The following is a 23,133-nucleotide window of genomic DNA, read 5'->3' as shown; positions in this document are numbered from 1 at the left end:
ATGGATAGATGGATGGATGATGGATGATGGATGATGGATGGATGATGGATGGATGGATGGATGGATGGTTGGATGGATGGATAGATGGATAGATGGATGGATGATGGATGATGGATGATGGATGGTTGATGGATGGATGGATGGATGGATGATGGATGGATGGATGATGGATGGATAGATGGATGGATGATGGATGATGGATGGATGATGGATGGATGGATGGATGGATGGTTGGATGGATGGATAGATGGATAGATGGATGGATGATGGATGATGGATGATGGATGGTTGATGGATGGATGGATGGATGGATGGATGATGGATGGATGGATGATGGATGGATGGATGGATGGATGGATGGATGGATGGATGGATGGATGGATGGATGGATGGTTGGATGGATGGATAGATGGATAGATGGATGGATGATGGATGATGGATGATGGATGGATGATGGATGGATGGATGGATGGATGGATGGTTGGATGGATGGATAGATGGATAGATGGATGGATGATGGATGATGGATGATGGATGGTTGATGGATGGATGGATGGATGGATGATGGATGGATGGATGATGGATGGATGGATGGATGGATGGATGGATGGATGGATGATGGATGGATGGATGGATGGATGGATGGATGATGGATGGATGGATGGATGGTTGGATGGATGGATAGATGGATAGATGGATGGATGATGGATGGATGATGGATGGATGATGGATGGATGGATGGATGGATGGATGGATGATGGATGGATGGATGGATGATGGATGGATGGATGGATGGATGGATGGTTGGATGGATGGATGATGGATGGATGATGGATGGATGATGGATGGATGGATGGATGGATGGATGATGGATGGATGGATGGATGGATGGATGGATGGATGATGGATGGATGGATGGATGGATGGATGGATGATGGATGGATGGATGGATGATGGATGGATGGATGGATGGATGATGGATGGATGGATGGATGGATGGATGGATGGATGGATGGATGGATGGTTGGATGGATGGATAGATGGATAGATGGATGGATGATGGATGGATGATGGATGGATGGATGGATGGATACTTTTATTGATCCCAAGACTTTTTTCCCTTTTCAGGTTATTCTTTTATCACTCAAATCCCTGAAGGCTCCTGGGACATCCAGATCATTGAGAGGAAGAAATCAGCTGATGTTCTCGGTATGCTCTTCCTCTTTTCCTCTTCTTCACACACAGATCACAGCCTGCAGAGGAAACTTATTAACTCAGTTTTAAATATTCATTAAATGAAATGAGCTTTTTTCTCTTGTTTACTCACAGTTTTTCTCTTTTCTTGCTCTGCAGCTGTGACCGACCAGGCAGGAAACTTCTTTTTTAACGGTGCCTACAAGGTGGACAGTCCCCAGAACTTCCATGTTGCCGGCACCGTGTTTAAATACCGCCGGCCCATGGATGTTTACGAGACCGGGATCGAGTACATTGTTGCCAAAGGCCCCATTGACCAGGCCATAAATATCCTGGTACATTCAACGTTCCTCTGTCCATGTCTCACATGAGTTTTTCTGGTTCACTAACCATTAGCATAAATGAACCTCTAAAACCCAACCCCCAGGTAATATCTTGGTAAACTAATATCATAGTAAGTTAACATCCACATAAGCTCATATCCAGGTAAGCTAACATCCAGATACCCTAATATCCAAGTAAGCTAACATCCAGATACGCTAACATCCAGATAAGCTAACATCCAGATAAACTAACATTCAAACAGGCCAGAAAACAAAAAGGAAATGTTTTTTTAATTCTTGTTGTTTAGAAAGTTCTGAGTCAGAATATGAGTCACTTTCTCTTTATCTTTCCATCCACAGGTGTGGAACCAGAATGGTCGAACTCCGTACATCACCTATGAATACACTGTTCTTCGAGACTCCCTGCCTCCCGTCCCACCTCCACCTGTCTACACAGGATCAGATACCTCAGCAGGTGAGGTATCAGTGGAAGTGGGTGGCCTGCTGGCCCCTAACAGCAGCATTTATGATCAGAAGGCCCCCATGGACCAGCTGGAAACAGGGGATGCAGATAGACAGAAGGGCCAAGAAACCAATGAAGTATATGAACAGACGGCAGCGATCGACTGTGACCAGGACGACGCGTCCACCTCTAGATTTACAGGTAATGACACCTGTTTGAAACGTGTCTGATCATTTATATTTTACAGGATTTAGATTACAGTAATTAGATTACTTGACAATGGGTCAGTAAAATGATCAGATATATAACAGCATGTGAGTCATCCACACAGACGGAAAAGGTTTTCACCTCTCTGCTGGAGACCATGGGTGAAAGTACTAAACATAAATTGACATAAACTTCAACCCAGAGTAGCTGGTAAGACCTTGAGCGGTGGGATGATGATGATGGGGTCAGTGAAGGAAACTTTTTTTTTCTACCTTGCTCTGTCCAGCATGGCGGCAGCAGAATGATGGTCTGGCTGCTGTGTTGTGCCGAACAGGTTTGCTTTGCCAAGGGGAGCAATATGGATATAAGCCTCCTCCATAAGCTGATTTTTTTTTTTTTATCTTATTTATTTATTTTGAATTATAGAATTTATGTAATCTTACTGGATCTGACCAGAGGGAACAGAAAAAAAGGAAAATAGTAAAGAGAGTAAAAAAAGAAAGTATTAAAAAGACAAAGGAAACAAAGATAGAACAGATAGAAGCAACGAGCTTCAATCCAATCTAACACCAGACAAGCAGCTGCAACACCTGTACAGAAACACTTTTACAGGTAAACTAAGCTGACAGTCATCAGGAGCTCCTAAAAATAACCAAAACAAATAAAAAAACCAAACAAACATGTATCACAACAACCAAAGTACCAGAAACACAAAAAACTCTAAACAGAAGTAGCTCTTAGTGTATAAACCCATCGGAGAGCTCAGTGTTTCCATTACACTTTTTTCACAAAATAAAATCAAAACTTCTAAAATTTTGCTAAAGTACAACCGGGATTTGCAGGTGTTTCCACTGAATGGTGTTTAGCATTAGCTGTTATCCTCGTAAAATCTTGTCCTGCGAGACTCCGCTTTGAGGTGGAAGGAGATTTCTACTTCTTTGTAACACTCTGCATTTTGCTGTTGTTTGCTATCAAGGATGGAGGTTATTGTTTTTTGTTTGTTTGTTTGTTTTTTTTTGTAAAATGATTTCCGTCTCCTCCTGCATCTACTCATACCACGCCATCTTTATTTGAAATGAACTGGTCACGTGACCCCCTATGTCACGTCCGGTGAAGTGTACATGTGAAAAAGTGTTTCAATTTTCTGATATACCTCTATACTGACATTTGGCACAACATGCCACAGAACCCTTCACATTACTTATCAACAGTAATTAAAAAGCATCCCATGACCTCCATGTTCACCCAAAATACATTAAAACAGTCCCACATGTAACATAGCGTGGAGCACTGCGCTAACCTACCTCGAGCACGTCCGTCTCACCACTGGCAACGTTCTGCCACTCCCAGTGGTATTTACCAACCAATGAGAAGAGAGTGAGCCCGAGAGTCAAGATATCACATTAGTGGTATTCTTCAGTATCCCTGGTGACAAGTGGAATAATGTCTTTTTAACTCTGGTACATTCCCGCCTCCCAAATCCTGCCGGCACCTGGCGATAAGAAAGAAGAGAGAGAGAGAAAAAATAATAAAACGAGAGAAAAAGGAAAAAAGAAAAAAATAGCCACCCCAGCATCAACAAACCCAAAACACAGACACAACAGAACAAACCAATACAGTAACAGCAACAGCAGAAAGAAAAAGAAAAGACAATACAAGCACAAAAAAAAAAAGTGTGTCCCAGTGCACCATCCCCAATTACACACCACTGATGAAGTCGTCAGTACAGTCACAAGACCGCTTCAGACCGCTGAAACACCAACATCAGACCCTGCTAATAGTTCCGGCCTGGTCAACAACCGTGAGGAAAACAACGAGACAGAACGGTGGATACCTGGCCAACCAATGGCACAGACAGAGTGACACTACCACCCAACACTGGGCTGGATTCACCCTGTCCAGAACCCCTGGTCATTGCACCACGCCTTGAGACTTCCAAATCTCCCTTGTCAGAAGACACCGACAGAAAGACAGGCATCCACTCTCTAGTCCGGTATTCCGCTGAATCCACAGAGATGCCCACAGACATGGAGCCCACATCTACCTCATTTCCAGACACAGGGTCACACAAGGGAAGGAAACTCACATGGTCCGGTCAGGTTACGATGAACCACCTTTTTATGACCATTGGAAACATCCCGGATCCTGAAATTGTGACTTCTGTCAGCAAGTTTCCTCTTAACACGCTCTGTCTTGTTAGCCTGCAACACACGGTCACCCACTTCCACAGGTGCCTCTTGCACTTTTCTGTTATACAGGTCTGTTTGCCGCTGCAAATGCTTAGTTGCCACACACTGTCAACGGCTTCCTTCAAATTCCTCTTCAATGGCTTAACATACTCACTGTAATCCGACCTCTGGAACATCCAGTACGGAACCAACGGTGAGATCAACAGGCAGCCCCTACACCCGTCCACACATCAACAGGAACTGTGCATAGTCCATTGTCTCATGAACTGTACAGTTGTAAGCAAAGGTCAGGGAGTTTGGTGCTGCAGGCCATCTGGACTTAGCCTTAGGCGACAAAGCACAAATCATATTTCCCAGCATCCTGTTCACCCTCTCACCAGAGCCATTGCCCATAGGGTGATAGGGCGTCATGTGAGACTTATGAACACAAGCCACCATCAACAATTCAGCAATCAGCGCGCTCTCATAATTGGCGCAACCGTTTAGGAAAGCCACAGATACTGAAATAGTTATACTGCAACTGATGTGTGACCGCCTTAGCCGACTGGTTAGGACACAAAAGCGCGTGAGCCTTCTATGTGAAATGGTTGGTGACAACGAGGACATCCAGCAACCTATTTGCTGCATCCTCAGTGGTCCAGAAGTTCACACACACCAGCTCAAGAAGCTCACACATTCAGATGTTGTCCAAAGGTGCCCTGGCTTCAGGCTCAGGTGATTTGCTCACCACACAGGTGAGGTTCAATTTTGCAATCCACCTCTGTTCAAGAAAAGGGACAGTCTAGACCAGTCACTGTGGGCCAAGTCATGAGTAAAAGCTTGCTCTTCAAGAAAATACCCCCATCCTCCCTGCAGAAAGACTGAAAGGATGGGAAAGAAAGAGTATAAACGTAAGGATAAAGGATTTCCTGCTGTTGTGGTGGAAACAGGACAAGCCCGTCAGATTTCTAACCCTCTCCATTTTCCTGGATGTGAGATGGCTCTTTGGAGCTTTGCATTATTCACGGTACAGAGACATAAAGAGGACCAGCAGCAAATAAAAAATTTAGTTTCATGGTGTTTTGCTCTGATGAAAATGGCTGGATCCCAAACATTAATGGCCTTTCTGTGGGCTCTCAGTTCGCTCAGCTGACTGCTGAGACCATTACACCTGCTTCAGGTGTTGAGCTGAGACTGAGAGGCTGACGTCATGCTGCCATCATCCTCTCTCTGGCTTCATTTTTCCTCTCTGGATCGTGTTTAAATGGATCAGAATATGCCGAAGTACAGAAAGATATTCTCTCACAACTACTGGTTTGAGTCATCTTAACATCTGAATCTGATCTAATCTATAATCTATTGTTAATAAATGTCTGGTACCGGTCTCTTAGTTGTTCCCAAAGTCAGAACCAAGACTTCTGGTGAGGCCCCGGTCCACCACTACGGACCTGGACCGTGAACCAGCCTGCCAGAGAACCTCAGGCTGCAGAGATTGATGCTGATTTAAGAACAGGCTCAAAACCTTTTTATCTAATAGCTGAATTTAATGTGATTTTGTTTAGATTTTCACTTATTTAATCACAACTTTTTCTATTTATTTTAAATACCACCTGTTTATATGGCTCTTTGTTTTATTGTTTTGTTTTACCGAAGTACAGTTTTTATAAACTCCTTCATTTTATTTTATTTTATTTTATTTTATCATTGTCCTGAGCTCCTTTATCTGTATTTTTACTCGTGTGGCTCTTATCAGTTCTTATTGTTTGGAAGTGTCTTTATTCTTGTTTTTACTGTTTAACTCCAGTGTTTCCTCCTGGGGATCCTTCACACCGGTAGCTCTGCCTGCTCTGTCTGTGGGGTTGTTGCCATGGTGACGGTCCTTGTCTGGGGGGCTGGGGGTCCTGCACTGCAGCCCTGTGGTTGTGGTGTGAACCCCGGCCTGCCCTGACCTGGGTGGTTCCTGTGGTGGCGCCCTCTGTGGTCATGTGGTCCGTTTCCTCACAGCAGCGTCGAGCCAGATGTTTTGTTTTTGATGATTTTGTACTTTCATCCAGGTCAGAGACAGTAGCCAGGGATGGAGGTCATGTTGGTACAGAATGGGGTCTGGGTGCTTGGGGGGGGGGTTACATGTGCTTTGTTTGAGTGTGTGTGTGCGATTGTGTGTGAAAGAGAAGACTGAGGTGTGTTTGAATTCCCTGCTAAATACTCTGATGTGTGAAGACTTTTAAATTTAGTTTTTTAATTTAATGTGCAGAATTTGTTTATATTATGAAAAATACTTTGTGTTGCATTAAAAGTGCTCTATAAATAAAATTTGATTTGATTTAAAAATAACATTGGTAAAGCTAGCAAAACATTGTCGGTTAGCTTTTTTAATATAATGTTTTCTCCTTAGGTTCATTTACCTTTAAAATGATCTTGTCTAGGTAAAAAATGCAGCTCACACCTTTTTATGCTAACATTATCATATTTTGGCCAACATAGCTGCTGAAGTCATATTGTTTGATCTGAAATCGCAGCTAAAGTATTATAGTTTAGGCTAACATCACATTTAGACTAAAATAGTAACTATAGTTATCTTTCTCCACTAAAATAGAAACAACAGATTGAGCTTATTTATAATAATAAGAAGAAGAATACATTTTATTTAAAGCGCCTTTCAGGGACCCCAATGACGCTGTACAAAACAGAAAACAGGATTTTAGCAGCAACAAGGTGATTCTCAGAAACCTGCTGGCATGTCTCAGCATGTTGTGTAGAAACTGGACACATGGAGGACAAAGAAGAGTCAGGACAGTGAATGAGGGTGGATCAAGGCTTTAGCCATTAACAAGAAGGAAGTAGAGACTAAGTGAAATTCTCCTTTAACCTTTAAATCGCAGCTGTTAAACTTCTGCTTGTGTTTATTCAGAAAATGAATATCAGCTCCAATAAAGTTGACTTAAAGCTTCATCCTGTCCTCACTGAACATCTTGTATTCTGTCTCCAAACAAATGTCCTCCATTTTGATCCGTGTGAAGGAAACAGCAGTCGAACAAGCAGCACAGCCAAACCGGCTCCTGACGGTGGACATCCGGACACAGGATCAGACTCCACAAACCTTATATGGAGGGTCCTACTGGATGGACGGATGGGTCCGGACGAGCTGCTCATCAACATCTCCACCAATCAGCTGCTGACGGAGGGAGACGCTTTGTTCTCATCAGAGATGGGCCTAAGCAGCCTGGAGCAGGCCAGGGCTTTGGATCTGAACGAGACCCTGGAGTTCACTCTGGGCCACAAACGCAACGACAGCGGAGACGCCAACCAGAACAGAACAGTGCCGAGCGGAGGGAGGACCTCCAGCCGCTCCAACAGAACCAGGTACATCATCAGGTCACATGATCCCGCTGCTGATGGAGAAGAAGCTCCAGAGAGTGGCGGCCGTGTCTTCAGTCACAATATCAGGAGAAAAGAAAGGAGGACATCAGGAGTTACTATAGAGGGAGTCAACGTAAAAGTTTAAGACACAAAGAAATGATTTTTTCAGCTGCTGTGGAGTGATTAATAACGGTGAAAATAATAGTTAGAGAAACTTCCTCAGCATGAATCATTGTCGGTTTATTCTGGTGACAGAATATAATCCAGGATGTTCAGAGAGAGGAGGAGATGCTGAGGCTGGAGGAGAGGAAGGTGGTGAGGAATGAGGAAAGGCTGGAGGAGATGAAGGTGGCTAGGAATGAGGAAAGGAACAATATCAGAACAACGTTCTTGGAAGAAACAAATGAAGAGAGAAGGTCTTTGGCTAGTATGTGGTCTGAAGAGCCTTCACCTCTCAACCAACAGCTGTGCTGGGTGGCTGAAAACCTTCAGACTGGCTTGGTTCATCCAACAGTGATGAATGTCATATGCAGGCCTGCAACAGCAGGAAGACAGGCGGTAAGGCCAGTAAACCTACAGACCAGCAGTCTGCCAGAGAGATATGCAGCAAAGCTGTTAGAGAAGTTTATATATCTGCAGTAAAGCAGGCAGACGGGTAGATAAACAGCACAGACAGTAAATCAGACGAGGTAGACAGTAAGCAGGTGGATTTATTGTGCGGGCAGACATAAAGGAAGATAGAAGCTCTCAGGCAGAGAGTGTATATGCTGCAGGGCAGGCAGACAGACCTGGCAGGTTCTGCATTCATCATTTTTATAATTCATGTTGGCTTCAGTCATCAGCTATAAAACATCTGATGATGCAGCCTGTCCTCTAAGACACAGAAAAGAGAGGAAATGAGCAGAGCAGAGGAGCTCAGGAGGGAGGAGGGGGCTTAGACACTTAAAAACAAATAATTCAAAGTATTTGCAGGAAAAGTGGGACATAAAAGTGAAAAGGGAGAGAAGTGCTGTCAGACTGTAGTCACCTCTGGGGAGAAAATAATGTGTGAGAATCAGACATGGAGGGATGCCGGTGAGGTATAACTCAGAAGGGCCGGAGATTTTCAAATAAACATCTGGCAGCAGGAACGACCTGTGATATGCCAGGAATGTGCACATGACTTTTATGTGATGAGAAAACAAATTGTGTCTGCTGGAGCTCAGGCTGTGAATCAGCTGTCACAATGAGGACGTCTGGGAGGCCGCCTCACTCTCTTTCAGACTCTCGCTACTACTAGATATCCTTAAATGTCCTTAGAAGCATATTTCTGTAAAAATAAAGAAGCTGAAGCTTTTAATCCAGTATAAACCAGTCTGTAGCAGCTTTTAATCCCAGTCTCTGATTAAACACTACATCTAGTGGCTGGATTGTAAACCTTCTGGAAAACTTCTGTAGATCTATTCATCACAGTTTACCAGTTTACTACCGCTCCTGGTGGTGGAAGAGATAGACCTTGGGGAGATCTGCTGGACGTTTAAGGGTTAAATAAAAGACATAAAAGTTCAACTTCTGAAAAATTTTAAGGAGATTCATAAGAAGACTGGTGAATGAGGCCGAACAATCCCAAGCACATCAGTAGAGTCTCAGTGTGGTCCAGTCCTGACTGCGATGCTGTGGTGGGACCTTCAGATGCTGCAAACCTCCATGAGCTGCAGCAACGATGGAAAGAAGAGTGCAGCAAAGTTCCTCCACCTGCGTAAGAGAGACTGATGACGTCATCCAGGAAACCATGACTGCAGTTTCCTGCTGCTGTTGGAGCTGCAAAATGGAGAGGAAGAGATGAGATGAGATAAATTAAGATAAGATAAGATATGATAAGATAAGATAAGATAAGATAAGATAAGATAAGATAAGACAAGATAAGATAAGATAAAATAATATTAGATAAGATGAGATGAGAGAAGATAAGATGAGATAAGATAAAATAATATTGGATGAGATGAGATGAGATGAGATAAGAGAAGATGAGATGAGATAAGATAAGATAAGATGAGATGAGATAAGAGAAGATGAGATTAGATAAGACAAGATAAGATAAGATAAGATAAAATAATATTAGATAAGATGAGATGAGAGAAGATAAGATGAGATAAGATAAAATAATATTAGATGAGATGAGATGAGATGAGATGAGATAAGAGAAGATGAGATGAGATAAGATAAGATAAGATAAGATAAGATGAGATGAGATAAGAGAAGATGAGATTAGATAAGATAAGATAAGATAAGATAAAATGATATTAGATGAGATGAGATGAGATGAGATAAGCGAAGATGAGATAAGATAAGATAAGATAAAATGATATTAGATGAGATGAGATGAGATGAGATAAGCGAAGATGAGATAAGATAAGATAAGATAAGATTAGATAAGATGAGATAAGATTAAATAAGATGAGATGAGATAAAATAAGATAAGATGAGATTAGATGAGATGAGATGAGAAGATTTAAGATGAGATGAGATGAGATGAGAAGAGATAAGATAAGATAAGATAAAATAAGATAAGATGAGATGAGATAAAATAGGATGAGATGAGATAAGATGAGATGAGATAAGATAAGATAAAATAATATTAGATGAGATGAAATGAGATGAGATAAGAGAATATGAGATGAGATAAGATAAGATAAGTTAAGATAAAATAAGATGAGATGAGATCAAATAAGATGAGCTTAAATGAGATGAGATGAGAAGATAAGATAAAATAAGATGAGATGAGTTGAGATAAGAGAAGATGAGATGAGATAAGATAAGATAAGATTAAATAAGATGAGATGAGATAAAATAAGATAAGATGAGATTAGATGAGATGAGATGAGAAGATTTAAGATGAGATGAGATGAGAAGAGATAAGATAAAATAAGATAAGATGAGATGAGATAAAATAGGATGAGATGAGATAAGATGAGATGAGATAAGATAAGATAAGATAAAATAATATTAGATGAGATGAAATGAGATGAGATAAGAGAATATGAGATAAGATAAGATAAGATGAGATGAGTTGAGATAAGAGAAGATGAGATAAGATAAGATAAGATAAGATAAAATAATATTAGATGAAATGAAATGAGATGAGATAAGAGAAGATGAGATGAGATAAGATAAAATAAGATGAGATGAGATAAGATTAAATAAGATGAGATAAGATAAGATGAGATGAGTTGAGATAAAATAAGATAAGATGAGGTTAGATGAGATGAGAAGATTTAAGATGAGATGAGAAGAGATGAGATAAGATGAGATGAGAAGAGATAAGATAAAATAAGATAAGATGAGATGAGATGAGATAAAATAAGATGAGATGAGATAAGATGAGATGAGATGAGATAAGATAAGATAAAATAAGACAAGATGAGATTAGATGAGATGAGATAAAATAAGATGAGATGAGAAGATAAGATAAAATAAGATGAGATGAGTTGAGATAAGAGAAGATGAGATGAGATAAGATAAGATAAGATAAGATTAAATAAGATGAGATGAGATAAAATAAGATAAGATGAGATTAGATGAGATGAGATGAGAAGATTTAAGATGAGATGAGATGAGAAGAGATAAGATAAAATAAGATGAGATGAGATAAAATAGGATGAGATGAGATAAGATGAGATGAGATAAGATAAGATAAAATAATATTAGATGAGATGAAATGAGATGAAATAAGAGAATATGAGATAAGATAAGATAAGATAAGATAAGATGAGATGAGTTGAGATAAGAGAAGATGAGATAAGATAAGATAAGATAAGATAAGATAAAATAATATTAGATGAAATGAAATGAGATGAGATAAGAGAAGATGAGATGAGATAAGATAAAATAAGATGAGATGAGATAAGATTAAATAAGATGAGATAAGATAAGATGAGATGAGTTGAGATAAAATAAGATAAGATGAGGTTAGATGAGATGAGAAGATTTAAGATGAGATGAGAAGAGATGAGATAAGATGAGATGAGAAGAGATAAGATAAAATAAGATAAGATGAGATGAGATGAGATAAAATAAGATGAGATGAGATAAGATGAGATGAGATGAGATAAGATAAGATAAAATAAGACAAGGTGAGATTAGATGAGATGAGATAAAATAAGATGAGATGAGATAAGATAAGATAAAATAAGACAAGATGAGATTAGATAAGAGAAGATGAGATAAGATAAAATAAAATAAGATGAGATAAGATAAAATAAGATATGATAAAACTTCATTAATCCCACAATGGGGACATTTGTGTGTTACTACAGCCCAACTACAGAAAACAGTAAGAAAAGCAGATTAACAAATTATAAAATACAAATATTGAAAACAAATTCAATAAAATAAAAATTATATACTACAGTAACTGATGTTCTCTGTACAAGTATACACAGTGTGCATTTTGCAGGAAGGGTTATGGAAATATGCAATTTGATAATATCTGTCTCTATATATGGACATCCATGTATATCAGAGGACATCCCAGTTCAGAGCTTGACCTCCGTACCAGTTTTTCAATCCTGTTTCTGTCCCTGCTGGTGCACCCGCTCCCCAACAGACTACTGCATAGAAGAGGGCGGATGCTATGATGGAATCATAAAATGTCTTTAACAGGTGTGGTTGGGGTGACGTCCTCCTGCAGTCTATGACCATCTGCTTTGTCTTGCTGGCACTGATTTGCAGAACCTGGTCTCACACCAGCCAACAAATCCCTGATCACCCCCCTGTAGTCCTGGTGCCGTCTAGGTAACCCTAACCGGTCCGAGTTGTGCCTGAAGTCGTCTGAAGGGTACAGACTAGTGATGCGCGGGCCGCCTCCTAACCCGCGGGTCCCGCGGGTTACCCGCGGTTCGGGTTGGGGCGGGTCAAAGAATTTTCGCTTCACTGCGGGGCGGGTTGGTGTGGTTTACTATTCTGAAATATCTAGTTCTATCTATTAATTTTATTTTTTGTCAAACTGAAAATAAAGACCTTACTCAGTGTCTACATTTTGTTACTATAATATGTAAGACAAAATATTTATCAGTTATTTAAACACAGGTCACGTTTTGTAACGTAATGTCCACGTAGGCGCGTAGTAGGCTACGCAGGCTACGTGCAGAAAGCGCCAAGCAGACAAGCAACAAAAGATGGAAGAAGAAGTGTTGAATAACATTCGTTTGGGAGTTTACGTCCTTAAAAAGAAGAAAGAGGGTCAAATGGCTAAATCACAGGTTTGGGACAGGTTCAACGAGGTAATCAGTGCAGACAACAGCAGCAGCATTGGCTATGTGCTTTATAACACTTAAACGCTTTAAAACACTTTATTTATTTGTCTATTTATGTTTATAGGCTTAACGTTCAAATGAAAATACATTTTGTGTTGCCAGTTTCCAGTGCCAATTTAGGAGACCATATGCACCTTTCTCAGACTAAATAAAAGCATTCGTCAATATCATAACATGTGTTTTAATGGGGCGGGTCGGGTCGGGTCGGGTTAAAAAAATAGAAGCGGAGGTGCGGGGCGGTTTGGTGCGGTCCAATTTTTTTAAAAGAGCGGGACCCGCGGGTCGGAAAAAAACCCGACCCGCGCATCACTAGTACAGACTAAACAGGAAGGGGGAGAGAACGGTGCTCTGTGGCGCCCCCTTGCTGCAGACTACACATCAGACACAGTCATGGAGCCTCACACACTGGTCTGTTGGTAAGGTAGTCCATGGTCCATGCAGGCGGCTGCTCGTCCACTCCGGCTCCCACCAGCTTCCCTCTCAGCAGTGCAGCCTGGATGGTGTAGAAAGCACTGGCGACAACATGCATCATTTAAGAGTGTAATGTGTCATCTGTTGCTGTTAATTTGAAGCTGTTTTTATCTCATTTTCACACCTGGTAGATTTAGATAATCTCAACAACTGAATGTGGTTACATTGCTTGAAAAGCTGTTAAGTAGCTTCGTCTGTGTGTGTGTGACAGAGGGAATCAGAGGTTCTACCAGAAGAGTCTGAAGCTGAGTGCTGCCGACATGTACCGCTGGAAACTTTCGTCTCAGGAGCCCTGCAGTATGACCTGCTCTATAGGTAGCTGCAGTACGGTCACACACAGAGAACAGATCCATGAATGAGTTGATCAATGAATAGATTAAAAAAGGACTAAATACTTTTTATTCCTTCCTCCTTGTGTGAAATTGGTGGAACCCATTTGGGAACTTTTTTGTAAAATATGCTTTAGAAAAGTCTTTTTTTTTTATTATTCTTTATAATCCAGGAGTGTCGAAGTCCTTCGTCACGTGTGTTCGTTATGATGGCGTTGAGGTGCACGACATGTACTGCGATGCTCTGACCAGACCAGAACCGGTCCATGACTTCTGTATCGGGAGGGAATGTCAGCCCAGGTACAGAAATGCAGCACCCTGACAGCAGGACTCCCTGCTCTGATCCAGCTGGGGCACCGTTTTCTCATGGCTTCATGTGGTCTTCAGATGGGAGGCCAGCAGCTGGAGCGAGTGCTCCAGAACCTGTGGGGAGGGGTTCCAGTTTCGCCAAGTTCGCTGTTGGAAGATGCTCTCGCCAGGCCTGGACAGCTCTGTCTACAGTGACCTCTGCACCATGGCTGACCTGGAGAGGCCCGTGGAGAGACGGGCCTGTAGGGGCCCGGCCTGTGGTCCACAGTGGGAAGTGGCGGAGTGGACGGAGGTACGACTGACCCAGCTCCCCCAGTAACGATGGCGTAGTTGCTAGGGTAGCTAGGGCTGAACTATTCATCTTTTAATAGAAATTGAAATCCTTGCAATTGCAAAGGAGAAGGATTAATTTTCATGCGCCTGATCCAGGTTTCAAACCTGCAGCGTCAGCTCCCTTCAGACCGACTTCCTGTCGGCGTTCTGGTGTGACCAAACCTCCTCTTCGGCCCGGACATGTCCTTATTTTTTAGAATTAACCCGGTGGTACCAGTCTCCCTTCCAGCACCTCCACATGTTCTAGAAAGCTGAGATTCTGGAGATGTGAATGATGTAAATCTTTCCAGGCTACAGTAAACTGCAGTTTATAGCAGTGTCCTAGTTCAGGGTCTGAACACTTCGAACGTCATCGTGGGGCGCCGCACTTCCTGATTCATCCTTCGCGGCCTCTTTTCTCCCAGAATTCACTTGCACGAGACGGTGGTGAATGAGCAAATGAGCTCAGAAAAGTACGGTTCTTTTTTCTATTTTTTTAAACTACACTTTAGTAGAAACGTGACAAAACCAAGTACATTAAGAACATGTTTGTTAAACGGTGGCATTAAAATTCTGTAATACTTGATATTGGTGGATTTTTTAAGGGGTTAATGAAGTGTGTACTGGCTGGAGACCACCAGAGCAGACAGTCAGAGTAGACTCTCCAAAGTCTACGTAGCCTGCACTCTGCCGCGTGCAGACCCTGAAGCCATGCTTTACTCCAGTAGCAGATGATGCTGCAACAGAAATGCTCCTGGTGCATCAGCAAGGGTCCAGTAAAAGTGGTTCAGTAAATAATTGAGGCTAGGAAACAATAAAATATAACTGGTGGCAGGGTTCATAGTTCTGAAACAGAACTGCAAAAGCAAAAAATAGGATCTTACTTTCTGGTTCAGCAGTCCTCAGCTTCTCTGCTGAGATGATGGAAAGTTTCATCTCCTCACCAAAAGCAGCAGCTTCTTCGTTGCTTTTTTAAAAATAGGATTTAATTGTTTAGGTTAAAAGTTTGTCATGAGTCGTTATCATTATCTAACATGTTGGGTTTTTTCTCCAGGTGTCGAGCTGGTTTGTGGTGTTAGCCGAGTAGTTTATCTCAGAGTGAGATGACTCCATTTTCTCAAACATATTTCTGGTTTATTCTCCGGAGGAGGGACGGACGCTTCAGCCTGTCTGCAGACTAAATGAGCTTCTCCTCCATCCAGTGTCCTGCTAAATGCGGCCGCAAAGCTCAGGTGACCCGTGATGTCCGCTGCTCTGACGACACCAGGCCATGTGACCCCATGACCAAACCGCCGAACATTAAAAACTGCACCGGTCCGCCCTGCGAACGCCACTGGACCGTGTCTGAGTGGGGGCCTGTAAGTATTCGTGCATTAAGCTGGACTTCAGAGATGAATCCACAGGAAAAGTCTTTTGTTAGGCTGGTCAGACTGGTGTGTGAAATATCCTCCTGTTTATTTACAGCATCTGAAACCAAACCTGTACTGGACAGCACGCATAAAAAAGTTGAATTTATTCAGAATAATTGAACAAGTTATTGAAAGATGATTTTCCACACATTACATAATATTTCCAGATTGTTCCAGGTTTATTTTTGTTTTCCTGTCTCAGAACTTTGTGTGACACTCTTCTGTCTGCAGACATCAGTGATGAGAACGGGTCTGAACCTTTATTATAAATCCTGATTCCTGCAGCCTGACTTCTGACCTCTGTCTGTTGCAGTGCTCGGGCTCGTGCGGACAGGGGAAGATGGTACGTCATGTGTACTGCAAGGCTCCGGAGGGCCGAGTGGTTCCTGAGAACCAGTGCTCCACGGAGAACAAGCCCCTGGCCAACCAGCCCTGTGGGGAGAGGGACTGTGCTCCACACTGGCTAAGCCAAGACTGGGAGAAGGTGAGGCCCCGTCAGTCTTGGACATCAGGACAGAATCCTGAGATAATGAGGAGGTCATGACATGTCATGGATGGTGCAGCTGGGCAGGCTCTTCCAGCCGTAACGTTGTTTTTTATCCATAGTGTAACACAACATGCGGACGTGGAGTAAAACGACGGATCGTCCTGTGTGTCGGCATCACTGGAGGAAAGTTCCAGACCTTTAATGAAGAGGCGTGTGGAGGCAGTGAGAAGCCTGAAGAGGAAAACACCTGCTTTGAGAGGCCATGCTTCAAGTGGTACACCACCCCCTGGTCTGAGGTGAGGTCAAAATAATGCTGCAAAGGTAGATAACAGCTGGTCTGAGGTTCAGAGGTCAGTAAACCAGAGACTGGTCAACATGAACTAAAGTGTTAAAAGAAGGAGTCAGGCTGTCAGCATCTCTCAGGTGGTTAAACATTTTTATTCTTCCACCATTAAGAACTGGTAAGAACTAGTCTTATAAAGTGTGGGTTTACTGGTTTTAATAAAAAGATGTGTGTGTGCATGGACTGGTTCCTTGGTTTAATGGTTTTATTGGTTTTATTGGTCTTTATGAGGACGTTTTTTCCAGTGAATAAAGCTTGTTTCATCCTCTGCAGGAACAGAAAACTTTGTTTTTCTTCTTGAGGTGACAAGAACAAGAAAAACCTTTTGGTTCATATGTCACCAGAAACTTCGTCAGGGTTGTGCACGTGGCGAAGGTTGTGCACGTGGCGGTCTCTATCTGCCATGTTTGTACGTCCTTACCACTTTGATCAGCTGTTCTTTAAAACTATCCCTGCATCCTTGTGGAATCTTTGGCATCAGCAGAAATTACTATGTTTCACGCTTTTCCACATAAACCACGCCCACTTCATATTTCCGACCAATCACGTAACTGTCCTTGGACACCACACACGGATAAAGTTGTGCTGGGCTGATGTGTCAAGAACTCGCAAACCAGGGATGCCTATAGAACAAGAACAACGGATGTAACAGCCTCCAACAGACCAGGGATTCAGACTCTGAAAATCCTTCTGGAGCAAAACCTTCCAAGGCATCATTTTTGTCCTGGATGTTTTAGGCTTGTCATTTCTCATGATGGTAGAAGAAGGATCCAAATACAGGACTGAACCATGATACAAACCTGAAGAGACATCATTGTCTTCCTCATTCTCTCTCTCAGTGCACAAAGACGTGTGGTGTGGGGGTGAGGATGAGGGACGTCAAGTGTTACCAGGACAGGGAGCTGGTCCGAGGCTGCGACCCCCTCACCAAACCCGTGGCCAAGCAGACCTGCACCCTGCAGCCCTGCCCAACCGAACCTCCAGGTAACTGAACCACCAGCTCCACCAGAGAGTTAACGTGATATCCAGTTCTGTCCACAGCTGCTTGACTGGGTGAACATTTCCTTTGTTTTCTTTAGAGTCCGGGTCTAGACTCCTTATCCAGTCCTCATGTTTTCATCTCTGAATTTGTAGTAATCTTTTAAATGATCTTGATCAGGAGCAGAGTTTTCCTGCCTTTTCCCTCATTTTCACTCCAGTCCTGGTAACAGACCATTTCACTGACCTCTGACCAATGCATCATTTAGGCAGAATAAAAGGCTCCTAAGCTAACTTAGTAGCTAGCGTTAGCTTGCTGGGTTTAAAATGAACTTCTTTGGGGAAAATATTGTGTCTGACATCACTTTGTGAAGACAAATATAGTTGCTGACTCTATTCTGGTTTAACTTAGCAACTAATGCTAACAAAGCTACTCATGTTATCTTGTTTATGCTAATGTTGCAGTTAAAATAACTCTGGTGAAGCTAATCCAGCAGCTTATGCTGTGTAGACTAATGTAGTAGATTACAGTTCCATGTTTATGCTAACATAGCTTGTTTAATGTAACCTTCTGTTCTTAGACTCATTTAACTTTAAAAATGATCTGTTCCAGGTAAACAATACAGCTCACATCTTATTTGTGTTAACATTAGTGTAGAAGGAGAGTTTCTGGGTTTCAAAGTTCAATAATTAATTTGTGTGGACGTTAATTTATGAATGTATTTATTGATTTGTTTTACTCTTGTGTTTTATCCTGTAAGGTGACCTTGAGTGTCTAGAAAGGCGCCAACAAATAAAATGTATTATTATTATTGATAAAGTAAGACTGAAAAACTCAGTTTTAAAACTCGACTTAGAACTTCGTGGAGGCCAGTGTGTGTGTAGTCCATGATATACTTTGTAAAAGTGAGCTAATTTCATGCATACAGTTTAAATATTTTCTGTTGACGTGACACAAAACAAATGTGTCTAACAATGAAGGTGCATCATACGGTATTGTAGTTCTGAGCTAACATAGCCGCACAGGTTCATGGGTAATCATGTTTTAAACCAACAGGTCTCAGTTAAGTTTAAGTGATATTATCAAATTACTTTTATCCATTGTTAAGTTCATGTTAAGTTTCGCTCGTAGTTTGAATTTCATGTTGACTTTCATGTTGAATCCGTGACTCTGGGAGGTTTTGTGTGTTAAAATAAATGACTGTTAAGCTGGAATACCTGCGTGTTGTCCGACCAGCTCATTGCAGTATTTTCATTATATGCTAAAGTTTTATATTTTAGGCTAATATGTTTAGACTAAAACAGTAACCATAGTTATATTTCTATGCTAATTAATTAATCTTGTTGAAGCTGACACTGCTGATAATCTTTTTAAGGGTTATCATATTTTGGCTAAAATAGCTAAAAAGTTATATGGTGTAGTAACTTGACACGTACTACATCACTTTATTCCAGTACAGGAATCGCCACAAACATACGGCTAACGTGCTGTTCAGAACACACGTTTTCGGAGACACTTCTCTGTACCTCGCAGCGTTATACGGTGATAGCACCACTAGCATCACATTACTACACTGGTAATATGGTTATCTATCTATCTACAGACCATTTTACTGAACTCTGACCAATGCATCATTTAGACAGAATAAAATGCTCCTAAGCTAACTTAGCAGCCAGCGTCCGTCTGTCCGTCTATCAGCCATAGATCCGTCCATCTATAATGACTTAAATGTTTTTCTTGGTTAAGCCACTTAACTATGGCCTCTTTTCTGTCTACAATTAGGCAGAAAAGAGGCTCCTAATTCAAGGGATGAACCAAAGTTCTGTCGACATGTAACAGACAACTAAGCAAGACTGAAGTTAAACTGGATCTTTAGGCTCTTTGTCACAAAGACACATCATTTGTTCCTATTTCTTTACTTTCATCTGTAAAAATTAGCAGAAATCAGACAAGTTTGTCAGACAGAAAATAAGATTTTAGCAGCAACAAGGTGATTCCCAAAGAGCTGTTAGCTGGAAACTCTGCATGGAGGCAGAAACTGAACACATGAAGGACAAAACAAGAAGACGCAGGGCTTAAAAACTATCTACAGCAAATCAGAATCAGAATCAGAATCAGAATCAGAAAGGTTTTTTATTGCCATATGAGTGAACAGGTTCACATCATTAGGAAAATGCTGCGGTACTTGGTGCAGACATAAAAACAATATAAGTTATAAGTTTAAGCATGCAATAAATATAAAATAAAAATTTTAAAACAAAATAAAGTCTCTACACTTTAACACAAAAATGAACAGGATCTGAAAGTGGTGTCCTGAAGAAATCGAGGTGTACACCCAGATACTTGTAGGGGCTGACCACCTCAATGCCCTCCCCATTGTCACCATCAACGGGGAGGACATTGAGGTGGTCAGCCCTATAAGTGTCTGGGTGTACACCTCGATCACAAGCTGGACTGGTCAGCACAGGCATGCGCCGTGCATAAGAAGGGACAGAGCAGGCTGTTTTTCCTCAGGAGGCTCAGGGCTTTTGACGTAAGCAGTGAAATGATGCACATTTTTGTCAGTCCGTTGTGGCGGGTGCTGTTTTCTTTGGGGTTGTCTGTTGGGGCGGCAGTATGACCACAAGGCTGGTAACCGGCTGGACAGGCTGACTGATGTGATGGGGAGGATGGTGGACTCTGTGGGAGCTGTGCTGGAGAGGAGGATGAGGCGTCCTGAGCAACTCCAAACATCCACTGCACGGTAGAATGGCAGGAGTAACCATAGCAACAGGCTCCTCCTGCTGTCATTCATCCCTTCAGCTATTAGGCTGTTCAACAGATGTGAACTAAGTTTTATCTGTGCACTTTTACTTTTATCCAAGTCTTATTTATGTGTGTAATTGGTTATGTGAATGTGTTTGCTGCTGGACTCCGGAATTTCTCCTGTGGGGGATTAATAAAGTTTTATCTATCTATTTATCTACCTTTCTAAATAGGAACAAATCCAGCAAAGACCTGAACCAGGACTTGAAAGATGCATCTTGGCATAATAAGTACATCTTAATAACTTGCTTCTCCTGCTTCATGTTTATTTGGTAATATATCACCAACTGAAGGGGGGCTCAGCGCTTTTTTCAGTATTGTCTATAAGGAAAATTAAACAGTGATGTGCAAAAGTCTGATACCAGTTTTTGAAGATAAGATCTGACATATTCGCATTTAAACCTGCAAATGACCCAAAGTTTGGGGATCAGAAACATGTCAAAAGTAAAGAAGTTAATAAAAATGCAAATGGAAATAAATTTTGCTGCCATGAACTCTTATGATTTGTCCCAGCAGTAGCATGTAAATAGTAAATTATGTGGGCAGAAATCGATCCCTGGGGGGCCCACTTCAGAGTTAGCTGAGAAGGGCTTATAAAACCTGCATACTCCTAACAGTCAGATAACTCTGGACCTTTTTTAGATTGAAATGTTTTTCTTGTTCCAGATGAGAACTGCCAGGATCGGCCCTCCACTAACTGCCTGCTGGCTCTGAAGGTAAACCTGTGCAGCCACTGGTACTACAGCAAGGCCTGCTGCCACTCCTGCCGGGCCGTCCGCCCTCCGGTCTCCTAGTTCAGGATGCCGCTGCTGCCTCTCTCCACCCCGACTCCAACACCAGAACCAGGAAACCCAGCAGGGATTTTTACCTGTACTGCAGGTACTGTGAAAACTGAGAGGAAGGTAACTGTCACACCTGGTTTTAAGAAGCAGAACCTCTCAGACCAGATGGGTGTATCTGTAGACGGTTAATATTCCACCTCATCATCATTTCTCATGTCATATCTCAGCTGTAAACCCTAAAGTCGTTATCAGTGGAAGGCAGTCCTCCCCGCCACGGTTTTACAGATCTGTTAAATTATTTCTCAGCTGATTATACTGCATGACGAGAAAATTTAATACAGATTCTGTTATTGAAACATTATTTAATTTGTGCTTTAGTTTTAGTGTCTGGCATGGCCCAACACGAACTGAACATTTCCATCCCCCTGCTGTTTGGTGCCATGGAGCGTATTTATTAGTCATAGCACATTTTCATTTTGCATAACGGACCAAATGTCAGCTGATACTCATCGAATGGCCCGACGCCAGCTGACGGTTGCTTAGTGGGTGGACTGATGCCAGTTCTGGTCTGTGAGTGACGCATGAGGAAAGAGTTGATACGAACAGACAGAAAGATTCCTGACACTTGAATTATGGCTGAAGTGTTCTCAGATGTGTTCTTGTATGTCTCATTTTAAACTGTTTTGTACTGTGTTTTTATATAAACGATACCTCTTTGTACAAAACTGAAGTATGAAACTTGTGTACTGTTGATAGTAAACTGAAAAACTAAAGGTACTGATGTGTATTTCAATTAAATAAAAGTTCAAATGAACAGATTTCCTTCTGTTACTTTTATTAGTTCATTTTTATATGCAGCTCAGGTCGATCCACACGTCCATCCACGGGTGTGAACCCTCTTAGCTTAATGTCATGTCTTTCAGAAGTCTTCAGGAACAGTTCTCCAGGATCCTTGAAGCTTCCAAAACTCTTCTTTGGATGTTTTGCCTTTTGTTCCCTTCTCTGTCCAGATGATCCCACACTGCCTCAGTAATGTTGAGGTCCAGGTTCTGGGGAGGATCCGTCCTTCTATCAGACCTGTTTCCACTGATCTAGAGACCAGTTCTTGTCATGTGACCTACCTCAACCTTTTCTCCCTGTTTTCCTTCCTTAAGAACGGCTTCTTGACAGCCACGTTTCCATGGAGACCATTTCTGATGAGACTTCGGCCAACAGTAGAAGGACCAGATGCATCTCTCCGGTCCTGGTTCAGGTCTTTGCTGGATTTCAGATCCCGTTTCTCTGCTGTAGATAGTTTTTAGTCCTAACTGTTCTTCTTTTGTCCTCCCATGTCCAGTTTCTGCCTCCATGCTGAGATTTGCAAAGTTTCCAGCTACCAGCGCTTAAAGAAATCACCTTGTTGCTGTAAGCAGCTTAACCAACAAAAAGCCCAAATTCTACTCGTCTTAGTCATAACATGATAAATTTAGCCCACACCAGGTAAAATTAGCTGCTATATCGTATATCTCAGACTTAGTAACTAAAATGAAGCCCTCATCTTGCCCTTCTGATGCACTCCCTTGTAAACTCCTTTTAAAAGTGTTAGATGTCATCGGACCCTGGGTTACCAATCTGGTTAACACCTCACTGTCTTCTGGCGTTTTCCCCAGTTCTTTTAAACATGCTTTTGTGGAACCTCTTCTTAAAAAATCTAACATGGATCCAAACAAACCAAATAGTTTCAGGCCCATATCGAAGCTACCCTTCCTGTTCAAAGTTTTGGAGAAAGTTGTTTCGGAACAATTGATTTCCTTTTTAGAGAATTTTAACATCTTTGATCCTTTTCAGTCCGGTTTCAGTAGGGATCACTCAACAGAAACTGCTTTGCTCAAAGTGTCCAGTGACATTTTGATGTCTGC

General features: G+C 41.8%; 1 protein-coding gene across 2 annotated transcripts in view; it reads left to right on the top strand.

The window, feature by feature from the left end:
- adamtsl2 (ADAMTS-like 2) overlaps nucleotides 1-22,049 on the top strand; it is a 43,054-nt gene extending 21,005 nt beyond the window's left edge. For both annotated transcript variants that reach the window (XM_042000570.1, XM_042000569.1), the window contains exons 9-20: nucleotides 1,129-1,209; nucleotides 1,354-1,529; nucleotides 1,878-2,181; nucleotides 7,376-7,718; nucleotides 13,692-13,795; nucleotides 13,983-14,109; nucleotides 14,197-14,410; nucleotides 15,633-15,788; nucleotides 16,153-16,323; nucleotides 16,446-16,622; nucleotides 17,509-17,653; nucleotides 21,120-22,049. In XM_042000570.1, coding sequence (XP_041856504.1) covers nucleotides 1,129-1,209; nucleotides 1,354-1,529; nucleotides 1,878-2,181; nucleotides 7,376-7,718; nucleotides 13,692-13,795; nucleotides 13,983-14,109; nucleotides 14,197-14,410; nucleotides 15,633-15,788; nucleotides 16,153-16,323; nucleotides 16,446-16,622; nucleotides 17,509-17,653; nucleotides 21,120-21,247 — 2,126 coding nt within the window. In that variant the 3' untranslated portion in view covers nucleotides 21,248-22,049. The remainder of the gene's footprint in view (nucleotides 1-1,128; nucleotides 1,210-1,353; nucleotides 1,530-1,877; nucleotides 2,182-7,375; nucleotides 7,719-13,691; nucleotides 13,796-13,982; nucleotides 14,110-14,196; nucleotides 14,411-15,632; nucleotides 15,789-16,152; nucleotides 16,324-16,445; nucleotides 16,623-17,508; nucleotides 17,654-21,119) is intronic.
- Nucleotides 22,050-23,133: the final 1,084 nt, after the last annotated feature.

The sequence above is a fragment of the Melanotaenia boesemani genome, chromosome 11 (assembly GCF_017639745.1).
Source record: "Melanotaenia boesemani isolate fMelBoe1 chromosome 11, fMelBoe1.pri, whole genome shotgun sequence".
NCBI lineage: Eukaryota > Metazoa > Chordata > Actinopteri > Atheriniformes > Melanotaeniidae > Melanotaenia > Melanotaenia boesemani.
The sequence above is the reverse complement of the archived record's forward strand: the minus strand, read 5'-3'. Positions and strand labels throughout refer to the sequence as shown.